The 15231-nt window shown below is 44.2% G+C and overlaps 1 protein-coding gene across 1 annotated transcript in view; it reads right to left on the bottom strand.

Annotated features, from left to right (window-relative positions):
* Window positions 1-6463: 6463 nt before the first annotated feature.
* Window positions 6464-15231, bottom strand: part of AIFM1 (apoptosis inducing factor mitochondria associated 1) — a 131431-nt gene continuing 122663 nt past the window's right edge. The window contains exon 17 of the mRNA XM_053473684.1: window positions 6464-6725. Coding sequence (XP_053329659.1) covers window positions 6654-6725 — 72 coding nt within the window. The 3' untranslated portion in view covers window positions 6464-6653. The remainder of the gene's footprint in view (window positions 6726-15231) is intronic.

The raw sequence follows: 15231 nt of genomic DNA, 5'->3' as shown, positions 1-15231 counted from the left end.
CTCACAGAGTCCAGAAGAGTTTGGCAGAATGTATGTCACCACTTTCTAGCCAACTCTCAGAGAGTTGGCAGGTAGTGCATGAATGTTTGCCTACTAGGTACTAGGCAACTGTAGCACAGGAGAGGTCTTGGTACCACTGCTAAGTGCCCCAGAGATCAGTGTACACAAAATGAGACAGTGCTGCATATATTTTGGAACTGCTTTTATGCACAGGACATAAGGAAAAATGGATTTGCGGCCTTACGTTTTTAAACTATAAAGTTGTTTTATATGGCCTTTTTACTTGTCCCACAGCTGACCAGTCACGTGTTTTATGGATTATATAAAAGAAGCAATTTGGAAGACCAGGAATATTTTATTGCTTAAGAAAGAATATATAGACCCTTCCATTTGTCTTAAGATGGCTTTAAGTGACATGTACACACACTTTTTAAATGGTCGTAAAGGCATGGGTTCAATGAAAGCAAAGAGACTTTGGTGCCTTAATATGTGGGACATTTTACTTGGAATACACTGAATGTCCCAAAGACTGGTTTTATGTAATTATTATAATTTTATGTAAAATGTTTTAATCAATTTTTCATTTTAAATGTTCCATTATATCCTTTAACTTATTTAAAAGTACCGTATTTATCGGCGTATAACACGCACATTTATAACTAAAATAAGAAGAGGAAACCCTACCTGCGTGTTATACGCCGATAAATCCTACAGCTGCATGATTTGCAGCCGCGTCTCCCTCACTTCCGGTCCGGACAGGGGTGCGTGTTATACCCCGGTGCGTGGTATGCGCCGATAAATACGGTATTTATTTATTGTACTGTTGCATATAGTTAATAAAATACCTGCTAGCAGTGTTCTGTTTTGGATTAACCTGTTGTGACCCGGCTTGCTTCTGACTTCATTACTTGGTTCCTGTTTTGGCTCTTCCGCTGTCCGTGTTGACCCGGCTTGTTCTGACTCTTCTCCTGGATTCTGATTTGGCATTGATTTCCTGGTTCTGATCTGGCCTTCCTGACTACGTTTGCCCTGCCTGAGAGGGCTTCCTGCCGTGGGCCCTGCCTGAGAGGGCTTCCTGACGTGCGCCCTGCCTGAGAGGGCTTCCTGCCATGCACCCTGCCTGAGAGGGCTTCCTGCATAGTGGAGTACAAACTGAGCCTTGGATATCCCCTGCAACTAGGCTCCTACCAGACCTGCTTACCCATGCCCTGACAGAATGTCAAAGGCCACTCCAAGGAGTCTGGGGAATAACAGACGTTTTGGAATTACTAGCTGAATGTGTTCTCCAGATGTGTGTGTAAGGACTGTGCTAGAATCCAACGCTGATGACAAAAAGGCTAAGATTGAGACCAAATGTAAGAAAGCTTCTAAGAAGAGTTTCAAGCGAGAGCCATCCACCAAAGAGGAAAAACAGAAAAGACTGGAGGATAACTTGTCCTTTTATTGTTGAGAGACTGGCCATAGAATATCGTGTTGTCCATTCAAACCAGCTAAACCCTCTGCAACCCTTGCTGACAAACTCCAGGCCAGGAAACATTTATTAGACAGCAGTAACGTCACATATCTCCTTTATTCGGGGGGAGACTGACGTTGGAGAAGACCCCAGACGGTTTGACTCCAAAGTCAGTCCGTGGATCTGGACCACCACTGCCAGCCACCAATTGGTACTCCCCAACAAAAGAGCAGTACTCACCCAGCCGCACTCTGCTTCTCCCAAATAACCTAACTGCCGCTGGGAAGAAGGACCAAATGTGCCTTCTGTCTGGAGTCCTTTCAGCCACTGGGCAGAAGACAAAGGCTTCCATATGGGTTTCTGGGCCGACTGTCCGGCACCTCCGGGGACTGCTGGTGGCAACCGTAGTCCAATCAACCTGCATGGTATAAAGGTGCCCAGGTGCTATGTTTGTATGATCCACTGAAAGGGGAGGGAAGCCACATGTATCCTTTTCTGTATACTCCATCTGCTGTGCAGAGTTGCCGACCTGCCTCTCTCCCATTCCCAAGACTTCTGCTAGGGTTACAGGATCCATAAAATTCACCGCCTCTGGGTAACAATGTGGGAGTAAAGCCAATGCAGCTGGGGTCACAGAATGGAGCGGGCAGAGGCCAGTGGCACACTGTCCCTTAGGCAGCACTTCAGCTGCATTGGTTAAAAGCAGGGGCACCACCAACTCTGAGGCTACCTGACTGGACCCTCCTTGGCTGCTGCGGTCTGGCTTGGGAACAAGGGGAAGGGATGGGCAGAGGACAGTGGTGATCTGCCTCCTTGCCAGGGCTTCAGCTAGGGCATCCATGCTAGGGGTTTGGGGGATCTGGGCCAACCACCCAGCCCCCTTGGGGAATGGGTGTGAAGACCAATGTCCCATGCACCCCTCAAAGCAATCAACATAATCTACAGTTTCTGGGGCATGTTGCTGGGAAGAAGGAAAGGGTTCTGGGTACCCGGTGTGGAGACCTCAGTCCATCCACCGCTCCTGGGTCAACAATCTCACACAATAAATCCAGGGACAGAGGTAAGATGGATGGTGTAGCCAGGATGGCTACTGTGGGGGTGTCCAGTTCCAGGGACAGAAGAAGGGGTAGGCTAGGGGATCTGGCCAGGACAATCTAGTTCTAGCACGTACCATTCCTTGGAGGATAGAAAGACCATTCCCCGAACACCTTGGTCCACTCTGAGAGCCTCCATCTAGGCATTCTTTAAAAACTTGTTTGCTCTCTTTTTTCCTCCTCTTGTCAGCAACAATAAAAAAAATCTTAATCTTGGACTTGATGGTTACCCACCAGTCCAAAAAAGAGACTTTAAAATTATTCCTGATTTCCTCGTTCTCTAGTAACATAGGTTTCCACAGGCCATTCGCACTTTTAGTTTACATTCATTATCTTCTAAAAACATGTCCTGGAGATTAAAACCAGCAGAGGACAACATAAAATCAATGCAGGAGCTAACCTGGCCATTGGACCATGTATATCCAGGGTCAGAGGGTTTTAAATGTATCCACGCATCTTTAAATTTAAAATCAAAGATAAACATTTTCTCTGGCAAGAATCTACCTTCTGGTTCTCATCCCCTCCACTTCTATTTTTGCCAGGTAATATACAACTTATATATTTTTTTTCTACCTACCTATATTTGCATATCTACTTTACCCGAAGTTGATGGGACAGGACTGAAAAAAGGGACTGTCCAGGGAAATTTAAGACTGTTGGCAGAGTTATAAGGTTAAGTGTAGACTAGCGTTGAAGTAAATGGCACATAACTGGAATGATTGTGTACGTGTGTGTTATGTTTGGTCGGTAGTGAATCAGAAGGAAAAAGCAAGAGTTGCAAAGAAAAAGTAGTTGATTGAAAAAATGTTAAATGTGAATGAGTGGGCAATTGAAAACCCACTCATCGGTTTCATCCCCAGGGCAAAGCGTCCAAACACTGTCAGTCCATGACGTTTGGGAGCGGACTTCCAGAGCTGAAAAACTAGGCCCTAGTGTAAGCTGGCTACTCTGGCGCAGGTAGCAGGCATTGCCACACCACAAACAGATGCAGCTGGGGGGGGGTGAGAGTAACTACCTTTACTTTTGGGAAAATTAACTTTCAAAGCAAAGAGCCGGTACTCCAACTTGGGCAGATTGAAGTTAATGTCAAAAGACAGTTCTGTAAGCTATTGAATCATACTGTGTACTTTATTTTTGTTGAATAAATCATGACAGTGTCATGTGTTGTTCATCTCAGGTTCTTTTTACTTATTTTTTACACCTAAGGAACAGATGATTATGTCCTATGTAAAAAACATATAATTCAAAGAGGGTGTACTTTCTTTCTTCTGTATTTGTTCCTCTCCCCACCATGAACACACCCAGAGCCGGCCTTAGGTGTTCTGGCGCCCTGTGTAAGCTATTGAATCATACTGTGTACTTTATTTTTGTTGAATAAATCATGACAGTGTCATGTGTTGTTCATCTCAGGTTCTTTTTACTTATTTTTTACACCTAAGGAACAGATGATTATGTCCTATGTAAAAAACATATAATTCAAAGAGGGTGTACTTTCTTTCTTCTGTATTTGTTCCTCTCCCCACCATGAACACACCCAGAGCCGGCCTTAGGTGTTCTGGCGCCCTGTGCGGACTACTCCTCTGGCGCCCCCCCATCCCAAAAAAAGAAAGGAATAAAAACTTGTAACAAAACTTGTAACAAAACCCCAATCACTATATACTACGCCAAACATTGATGTGGTGTAGGCCCAGCACTTCATTGCCTGGCTTAGTAGTAGGGATGCACCAAAACAAATTCTGGACTGAAACCAAAAGTGCAGCATTTACCTGGCCAAAACCGAATATGACCCCCCCACACCATAAAAAAAATCTAACACTTTTATTTAAAGTAAGTAATACACCAAAATAGGACAAAACAATTAAATAATATTATATATATATATATATATATATATATATGATTAACAGCAATCACATTCCTATCATGCCCAGGCATACCCAGATTCCAGGATGTACTCGCAGACTTGGCATGATAGGAGTATGATTGCCCTATCTACCCCTTCTCACTCTCTTCTGCCCTATCTACCTCTTCTCACTCCCTTCTCCATATCTACCCCCTTTCCCCTGTCTCACTCCCTTCTCCCTATCTACCCCCTCCTAACTATCTACCCTTTCCCTCTTTAAAGTTCACTTACCTTTCAGGAGTCCTGTGGTGGGGGTGTAAGGCCTCTGCCTCCCAGCTCTGCCACTGTATGGAACAGTATAGAATGATGGGAGTTATGATGTACTTTTAGAGCATAATTAGATCATGAAAAAGACATTGGAAATGGTACAGCATAACACCCATCACTCTCACACACTTACCAATCCACACATATATTAATCCACACATATACCAATCCACACGTATACACTAATCCACACGTATAAACTAATCCACACATATAAACTAATCCACACATATACACTAATCCACACGTATACCAATCCACACATTTACACTAATCCACACATATATACCAATCCACACTTATATACCAATCCACATTTACCAATCCACACACATACCAATCCACACATACACTAATCCACACATACACTAATCCACTCTCACTCTCACAGAATGCTTTCCTACCTTTCCTCTTTTCTCCTTACAGCTCCTTTTCCTTCTCTTCGCTCCTCTTCTTCAATTCTTCTGTCTTCTTCCAGGTCAGAGGGCACGGACAGCGGTGGGCGCGGCTTCAGTGTTGTGCGCCGGGATCTGACAACAACAAACCCCAGCGCGCAGCAGATGTTGCCGCGCGGATCACAAGGGAGCGGTATCGGAGGTCTTTAACAGACCTCCGGCTCCCTTGAGTGATTTTAAGCTGGGTTCAAGGGAGGGCGGTCCGCACCGGGTGCCGCTCATCAGCGATCAGAGATCCTTGAACCGGCTTAAAATCACTCAAGGGAGCCAGAGGTCTATTAAAGACCTCCGATATCGCTCCCTTGCGAGCCTGCTCCTCCAGCGGCGGACATTACTGTCCGGCTCTGGAGGGGTGCCGGGCCCCCCCCAGATGAGCGGCACCCGGTGCGGACCGCCCCCGCTAGGTACGCTGCTGGCGGCAGCGGTACGCTACGGTGGCGTCGGACCGCGCGGCGGCGCCCCCTGGAGCGCCACGCTCCAGGGGGCGCCGCTGCACGGTCCGACGCGGTCGCACAGGTCGCACACCCCAAAGGCTGGCCCTGAACACACCACGTGCCGTGTGAGTTGGTCAGCTCCAGTGCCTATGCTTGTAACCCGCTGGTGAATGGACACTTTGAAGATCCCGTCTATACAGCCACAGGCATCCTTGTCTTACAATTTCCTTTGTGAACGTGAAGGGGCAGAGCAAACTCCAGCTATGACATCAGCTTCCTCTTCTGGAGCCAAAACCGAGGTAAGCCTAGAGTTATTGATGGCTGTGTGCGGGATTTCTTTGGCACTCCTAGCTCCCTGTTCCCCCATAACTACCACACATACATAACACCATCTGCTGGCATATTCTAACCTCATACGCTAGTAATACACACATATCCTATCACATACGCAATCACAAACATACACTGTACCTCAATACACGACACCCACACACTATTGCAGAGTTATGTAATGTCATGCTATGCAACTCTGTGTGTGCCTGAAACTACTAACCCTCCTGCTACCCTGAAGGGTTCTTTGAAACGTCAAATGGTATAACACACACAATAAGATACCTTGAATAGAAGCACTTCAAACCTACTTTAAAAGTACAAAAGTTCTGCCAATAGGTGGCCTTCAGCGGTCTCCATTACAAAGGAATGCTCTTGCTGACTGGACTGTTTATTTGGCTACTATGGTAATAAGACCACTTTTCAAACTTAGCACATGGATTTTTATACATATATACCGCTCATATCCATTTTAATAGTCTGCAGTTTGCATATACAAATGAGAAAAAAACATCAAACTCACAATGTCTTATCAGACCTATATTTCCATTTGTATTAATGTTGAATATTGATTATGAGCTTAGATTTAGCGCCATTGCAGTTGCAGGATGTAGAATGTATATGTGCAGCAGTAAGAACAAAAACGCACTAGTATTTTCTAAAAGGCTCCAATTCAGACTGATAAGTGGAAGAATTATGGTGACTTGTGGAACTTCATTATTCTTCATGGATATTGAAAAGTTTTGCAACTTCATTCAGATCAGAGTGTTCTTCACCATCTTTGATTATCTGTGAACAAAAAAAGATGTTATGACAAGAAAACAGGGCTTGATCAACGCCAGAGCAAGGATGTGTGATTAAGGGAATTAATGAGTGAATCTGTGAATGATTAGTATATGTGAATGAATGAATGTTTGTGAATGAGTAATTTAATGAGTATGTGTGTGATAGCATAGATGTGTAAGTTTGGGGGAAATAGCATGGCACAGGGAGCTCTCTCTCACCCTTTCTCTGTGCCTTATGTTTGTCACCCCATTCCCTCAAGATTGTAAGCTTGCGAGCAGGGCTCTCTCCACCTAATGTATCTGTCAATTCTCGTCTTGTCATTCCTCTTGAATATATGTATTGCATTAAACGCTGTATAAAATTGTTGGCGCCATATAAATAAAAGATAATAATAATAATAATCAGCGGGACCTGATCAGATCACTGCTCACCGAGGGAACTACAGGCCACAAGGAACAAAAGGGAGGGGGATGTGGTATGTAATGTGTTTTTTTTGTGTGTATATGTACACTACTATTCAAAGGTATAGAGTCAGTTAGAAATGTCATTGTTTCTGACAGAAAATCAAATTTTGTCATGGTACCTGCGAACTGGGACGTACCAGGTACGTCATCCCCCAAAAATGCCCCGTCGCCACTATCGTGTTGATCGTGGTAGCACAGACACCCGAGCCCCTCCCCGAGCCTTCAATCACTCCCACGGAGCGATTCTGTAGGCTCAAAATGCAATCGCCGGTAAACCGGTAATCACGTTTTCAGCTGCCACAGGCAGCTTCAAGGAAGGGGGACCTGCCACAACATTCCCCTGCTGCCTGATCGCTCCATAAGAGTGACAGTGCAGCGCTAACCCCTTCAATGCCGCGTGAATGCTGAGTGATCAAAGATCCTGCAATTGCCGGTGTACCGACGATTGTGTCCCAGCTGCCAGAGGAGACGAGCCCCACCCTTCCCTGCTGCCTGATTGCTCTGTTAAGAGCAATCGTGCAGTGTTAACCCCTTCATACACCATCGCAGCATTGCAGGGGTTAATATTTGTCTCCACAAGCTTGTGGGGACTAAATATCAGTCAATGCTTTGCTCAAATGGAGCATCAGCATTTAAAGAGTTAAAAAAATATATATAATAATTTAAAAAAAATAACAGGACTGATCAAAAGTCCAGAGTGCTTCCAGGTCAAATGCTGTGAGTTTGGTAACTGCAGCAGTTAAAAACTGCTGTAGAACCAATCAAAAGTGGGCTGATGATGATCAGATCACTCCTGGCCAATAGGAGTTATGGCAGCCCCTGGATAAACCTGTCCTAGAAAGAGAGAGGGTCATCTAGTGTAATTATGAAAAAAATAACAAATGATTAATAAAAAAAAATACATAATTATTACCTGATCACTTGTAAGTGGCATTTTAAGTCATTGATTATTGATCAAAATAAATAAAAAGGCTCCAGGCACTCAAGGGTTCCAGGCAGATTTATTAAAGGAAGACAGCAACAACGTTTCGACCTCACAATGAGGTCTTTATCAAGTTGATTATTGATCAGTCTCCCTGATCGCTGTCAGTGACCTAAACTTGTCACTTACAAGTGATGTGATAAAGAAATATTAAAGTTAAAAATATAAAGTTTAAAAAGAGCACGTTCCAGTTTTGACTTCACAATATGTGAGAAACCTGACTTATCTATGCAAGTGGGGTATCGCTGTACTCGGGGGGTGTTACCAAACACAAATCAAGACCCATTTTGTTTCAAACAAAATCCACAAAAACCATGAAAGTGCAAAGTGGATGTGATTTTTCTTTTTTAGACTAAATTTGGAAGGTGGCGGTGTGGAATCAGCTGCATGGGACAGGCCAATATGCCCCTAACTAGATTCCTTGAGCTGTCTAGTTTTTGGAAATATATAGTTTTAGGGGGTTAAAATGAAATATGAGACATCTACCGTATCTCAGATGACACCTGGACCCAGCAAACTGATCTGCCAAAATTCCATGTTTGAAAACTGTAATGTGCATGTTCCAATTTTGAATCAGAAGTGCCAAAGAGACATGCCCTACCCATGCATGTAAAATAATGAAATACTGTGTTTTGATAGAATGGGTTTGTTAAAAATTAAAAAAAAATTTTTTTACTGCAATGTTTAGGACAGACTGCCACTAAAATGGTTAAATTAAAAGTGTTAAAGTGAAATACTTTTTTAAAAGATGACATCCCAAATATATACTTTTGTTTAGCAGTTTTTCTTTTTCTGAAACTATTGGGATGCAAAAGAAAGCCCTACTTTGTGTTGAAAAAAAAATGATTTGTGTGGGTGCGCTAATTGAGAAAGAGAGAAATTACAGTTGACGAAAGATATAGCAAAAACGGCTCTGATCTTTTAGCGCAAACATGGTAACCCCCCCCCCCGGTCCTGTAGGGGCTAAAATAACATCAAATAGATCACAGACATTGTTAATGTTGTAAATGACTATTTTATGTCATGCCTACCTGTCCGGCTGGGGTCCCTCGGCGTTCCTCGCGCCCGTCCTCCTCGTGTGTTGCCGTGCGTGCGGCACGCACACGAGGGGGCGTGCGTGTCGAGCAGGCACGCCTCCCTGCCACTGACAGTCCTGATCGGGCTGCCGCAGCATGTCAGCAGCGATCGGAGAGACGATCCGCCGCTACATGCTCGCGGCACCCGACCAGTACCTCTTCTGCCTGTGTGGCACCGCCACGTCGCTCGCGGTGGCAGCACAGACAGAGAGAACATCGTGGTTAAGCCGCCGCAGGCATGTCGGCGGCGATCGAGTGTTCGATCGCCGCTGCATGTCCACGGTGACTGTCTCCTTTCCTCTCCTGCCTGTGTGGCGCTTCTGCGTCATTCACGGAGGTACCACTGGCAGGAGGGTTTGTTTTGTTTTGTTGCCATCGCGACGACGCTTTTCTTGCGCCGGTCGCGATGACGTCATCGTACCTGCTCTTCCACCATTGGCCCTATTTAAACTTCCTGGTCCTGTGTTTCCTTGCCCGTTCAACGAGTCCATATCTTTGTTCTCAGGGTGTTTGTTTCTCTTGTGCCTTTTGATTGCTATTTATGTGTACCAGACCTCGGCTATTGTTCTTTGACTACGATCCTGTGCTGCCCGTCCCGACCTCGGCTATTGTTCTTTGACTATGCTCCTGTGCTGCCTGCCCCGACCTCGGCTATCGTTTTTGACTACGCTCCTGTGCTGCCTGCCTCGATCCCGGCTTGTTTATCGGATTTACTCGCCATTCCTGCATTGTGGGTCCATCACCTGTGGTGCCTGATCCGACGTAACATTTTAGCTAGAAACTGCTGATGTTTAATAAATTATCTTCTTAGGCGTACAGAGGCCCTTTACCAGCTGTGTTTCATTGGCATATTGTGTTGGCTAATCCGAGTTTTTGTTTAAAAAGCTAATTGATCATTAGAAACCTCTTTTGTAATCATGTTAGCACAGCTAGAATTTTTAACGATAACAGCTAAGTGACCAACATTTTTTAATGGAAGTGTTTACATACCAAGACATTTATGGGAACAGTTTGGAGGAGGTCCTTCCAGCATGACTGACTTTCAGCATAGTTGGATGAGTTTAGTGTGGCCCTGATGTCAAACCCATCGAATACCTTTGGGATGAACTGGAACAGCGATTGCAAGCCAGGCCTTCTCTACCAATATAAGTGCCTGACCTCCCAAATGCTCTACTGGATCACTGGGCAAAAATTCCCATGGAAACACTCCTTGAAAGGCTAGTATTCTCACCTTTTCCACGTCAGATACAGTGCTAATTTTAGCACTTGCTCATAAAAATAAACTTTATTTTTTTTTTTGGTTGGAACTGGATAGTTCCCCCTGATGGTGACATCACTGGATAATTATTTTTAAATGTAACTGTTTTTTTTTTTTTTACTCTTTTTAATCAGGGGATGTTGACGCCTGGGGGGAGGGGCAACACGGGATCCGTGATGACGAACTCCGTGTTGCTGAATGGAGAAGCCATATGTGACACCCCTGCTGCTTCCATAGGAATTAAGTAATTAGGAAAGGAAATTCTCAGGTAAGAATTTAATGTTTGATCTTTGTACCACCTCCAGCCCGTTTAAAAGTTTTACAAACTTGTCATGATTCCCTCCTATCCGGACATGGAGGTACAAAGAAAACTGCAGATCTCATTCGGCGTCGTTTTTGGTGGCCGTCGTTGAATAGGGATGTTTCTGCTTTTGTCAGTTCATGTACTACCTGCGCCCGAACGAAGACTGTACGTAAAAGACCAGTGGGACTACCCCGCCCTTTACCCACTCCTTCTGTTCCGTGGTCCAAAATATCCGTGGACTTTATTGTGGATCTACCACCCTCAGAGAAACACGATACGATAATGGTGGTGGTCGACAGATTCACGAAAATGGCTCACTTTATCCCCACTGTTGGTATTCCCTCAGCATCAGGTCACGGCCTCATTGTTCCTTAATACGGTATTTCGGCTTCATGGATTACCTAAGACCATTACTTCAGACCGCGGAGTACAATTTACGTCGCGTTTCTGGAAAGTGTTTTGTCGCAATCTTCATATCGATCCGACGCTGTCCACAGCATTTCACCCACAAGCTAACGGTCAGACCAAACGGCTAAATCAGATACTGGAGCATTACCTAAGATGCTACACCACTTGCCTCCAGAATGATTGGCTTCAATTTCTTCCCTCCGCCGAATTTACCTACAATAACCAAAACAGCGTTCCATACAGATGTCTCCAATCTTTGTGAATTATGGCTACCACCCTACCATGATCCCTGGCCTACCCACAGATTTAACGGTCCCTGGGATCACTGACTGAGTCTCTGCGTTGGTAAAACAATTTAAGATCCTGAAACAGAACTTGATTAAAGCTCGTAAAACCTATAAGCTATACGCAGATCGCCATCGATCCGATTCACCTGAATATCGCTGCGGAGACCAGGTCTGGTTATCTACAAATAACATACGCCTGCCAGTGCCATCGAAAAAACTTCGAAAAAAACCCCTAAATTCATTGGTGCCTACAGCATCACAAAAATCATTAACCCAGTGGCGGTTCAGTTGAAATTACCAGCCACTTGTCGAATTCATCCTGTTTTTCACATTTCCTTGCTAAAACCATGGGTGGCAAACCCCTTCCCTAATAGAGTACCTCCTCCACCTGCCCAGTCTTTGTATATTTCTGTTAATGAACAGGCCACTGAAGAGCTCTTTATATTGGCCCTGCATATATTTATATAATGTTATCATATCCCCTCTGAGATGCCGTTTTTCTAGCGTATATAATTTTAACTTTTTTAGTCTCTCTTCATAACTAGTATCACCCAATCCCCTTATTAATTTCGTAGCCCTCCTTTGCACTTTTTCTAATTCCATAATTTCCTTTTTAAGGACCGGTGCCCAGAATTGTACCGCATATTCAAGCTGAGGTCTTACCAATGACCTGTTGTGAGATTTATAGTATGTCTTACCGGAAGGAATCCAAGCTGCAGGAATTGAACACGCTTGCTCAATACGGAACACGCACTGGGAGGCCTGGAGTTGGTAACAGGAACTCTGGCGGTGTTACAGTATGCACGGGTGGCCGGGAACAAAGCCGGGGTTAGGATACCAGAAGTCACAATAGCCGTTTAGCAAGCCGGGGTCAGGATACCAGAAGTCACAATAGCCGTTTAGCAAGCCGGGGTCAGGATACCAGAAGTCACAATAGCCGTTTAGCAAGCCGGGGTCAGGATACCAGAAGTCACAATAGTCGTTTAGCAAGCCGGGGTCAGGATACCAGAAGTCACGATAGTCGTTTAGCAAGCCGGGGTCAGGATACCAGAAGTCACAATAGTCGTTTAGCAAGCTGGGGTCATGATACCAGTAGTCACAGAGAAGATCAGGAACGTAGATAGGCTCAGAGAATAACAGGAACATCCACAAGGGAGCCACAGTACAACTGAGCACCGGCATAACAGTGAGAGAGAGCTTTAACCCCTTAACGACAATCCCCGTACATGTACGGGGTTGCCGTGCAACGGGTTAACGACAAAGCCCGTACATGTACGGGCTGTCGTTAAATAGCTGCATCGCCGCGATCGCGGCGTTTTCGCCGCGATCGGCGGCTTTGCAGCATCCACGGAAGCCTCACAAGTGAGGCTGACCGTGGATCCGGGGAGGGCAGCCCTCGGCAGCCCTCCCCGGAGGAAAAATGGCCGCCGCCGCACCGATCATCAAAGATCGCGGCGGCGCCCGGCTAAAACTGCTTAGGAAGCGATCGGAATCGCTTCCTAAGCATAAACTGTGTTGCTGACATGCCTCAGTATCGAGGCATGTAGCAACACAACCCCCCCGACCCCCGATCGCCTTGTGATTGCTCCGAGGAGCAACCACAAGTGCCATCCTGTGAATGACGTTGCCGTCATTCACAGGATGGCATTAACAAGAGATTTGAGTTCACAGAGGGTCTATCCAGACCCTCTTGAGAACTCTCGAGCTCCTCCTGCAGGTTGAATGCAGGTACTGCATCCAACCATGCAAGGTCAATGGAGCCCAGCTCACTAATGAGTGACTAGTGTAAAAAAAAAAAAAAAAAAAAAAAAAAAAAAAAATAATTACAAAAAAAAAATTAAAATTTTTTTTTAAAAAATGGTCAAAAATGTTTAAAAAAATGTTAAAAATATGGTAACATGTAAAAATCCCCACTGTCAGCAAAAAAAAAAAAAAAGTTTTTAATAAGCAAGTCCTAAAATTTTTTATCTTTACAAAAATTCCATCATGGAAAGAGTTAAAATATTGGCATTACAAATGCCCATAGGGTGTCTAGTATTAAAAAATATATGATTTGATGGGGTAAATTGAATTGGCCGGGTTCAAAGATGTCCCAAATATGGGACATGGGGCAGATGTGTAAATGGCAAAAAAAATACACACCTCACAAAGGCGGCCTTTTACCTCCCAAATAACCCTACAAACCCATGCATGGGGGGTATCGCTGCGCTCAGGAGATGTTACTGAACACATATTGGGGTGTTGTGTGACACGGACATATACCAGGAGCGATAAATTTATAACTGAAGTACAACATGTGTGAAAAAAATACAAAAATAATTACTACCATAAAGTTTCACAAAGGGTAGTGGTAAAATTAGTGCATTGAAAGGGTTAAAATAACCAGCATTTCAAATACCTTGGGGTGTCTAGTTTTTAAAAATATATGATTTGATGGGGTAAATTTCATTGGCCGGCTTCAAAGATACCTGAAATGGCACATGGGGGGAATAATGACCAGATTTGGAAAAAAAGGTTTTGAAATAGCAAAACGCTACCTGTACTTATTGCCCCATAATGTGTAGAAAAAAGCAAAAAAACATAAAAACATTGGGTATTTCTAAACTCAGGACAAATAGTAGAATCTATTTAGCAGGTTTTTTCATTAGTTTTTGCAGATGAGTAAAAGTTTTCTGTTTAAAAAGTGAGAAAAAGTAATTTTTTTACAAAAAATCCCCATATTTTATCATTTTTTTTTTATAGTAAATTAGATGATATGATAAAATGAATGGTATCTAAAGAAAGCCCTGTTTATCCTGAAAAAAACAATATAAAATATGTGTGGGAGCATGAAATGAGAGAGAAGAAAATCACAGCTAAACAGTAACACTGGAAAACGTTAAAAGAGCCATTGTCCCGCAATATACTACGAGTAAAAACCCCTATTGTCCTTAAGGGGTTAAATAGCCCGGGGGGGAGCGTTCCTGGACGTCGGGAGCATAACCGCGTCCTCCGTCACCATAGCGACGCAGCGGAATCTATGAGGCGGCGTCCCTGCAGGGGAGAAGAGGAGGACGTCCGCCGTGTTCCCGAGGTAAGTGCCTTACACCTGTAAAGAGGCAAGATAATAAACCTCCTCCCTTGAATCGATACCTCTTTTTATGCATGCTAAAACCTTATTGGCCCTCGCAGTTGCTTGCTGGCATTGTCAAGTCTGTTGTCAACCGTTATTCCTAAATCCTTCTCATTGGTAGTTTCCCCCAAGGATATTCCATTTAAAGAATAGGTCACATTTTTATTATTTTTACCATAATGCGTAACTTTGCATTTATCTATATTGAACCTCATCTGCCACTTGCACGCCCAGTCCCCAACTCTGTCTAAATCTTCCTGCAAAGAAGAAACATCAAGATTAGTCTGAATTACCTGGCCTAATTTTGTGTCATCTGCAAAAACTGTGACATGGCTCTCACTGCAGCTTGGGAGATCATTTATAAATAAATTAAAAAGAAGAGGACCGAGGAAAGACCCCTGAGGCACTCCACTTAATACCTGGGTACAGGCTGAGAAACATCCATTCACAACAACCCTCTGCATTCTATCTCTGCGGATTTTATCATAGCGGAGATTGATAACTTGTTTCCGGCTCTTCATCAAGGTTTCAGCTACTTCTTTAGAGAGACCTGCCTGAATCAAACTCTCCCTTTCAGGAGCCATGCTGATAAACTGAAACAGGAGGGATTTGGGTGGA

Source organism: Spea bombifrons, chromosome 8, assembly GCF_027358695.1.
Source record: "Spea bombifrons isolate aSpeBom1 chromosome 8, aSpeBom1.2.pri, whole genome shotgun sequence".
Classification (NCBI taxonomy): Eukaryota; Metazoa; Chordata; class Amphibia; order Anura; family Pelobatidae; genus Spea; species Spea bombifrons.
The sequence above is the reverse complement of the archived record's forward strand: the minus strand, read 5'-3'. Positions and strand labels throughout refer to the sequence as shown.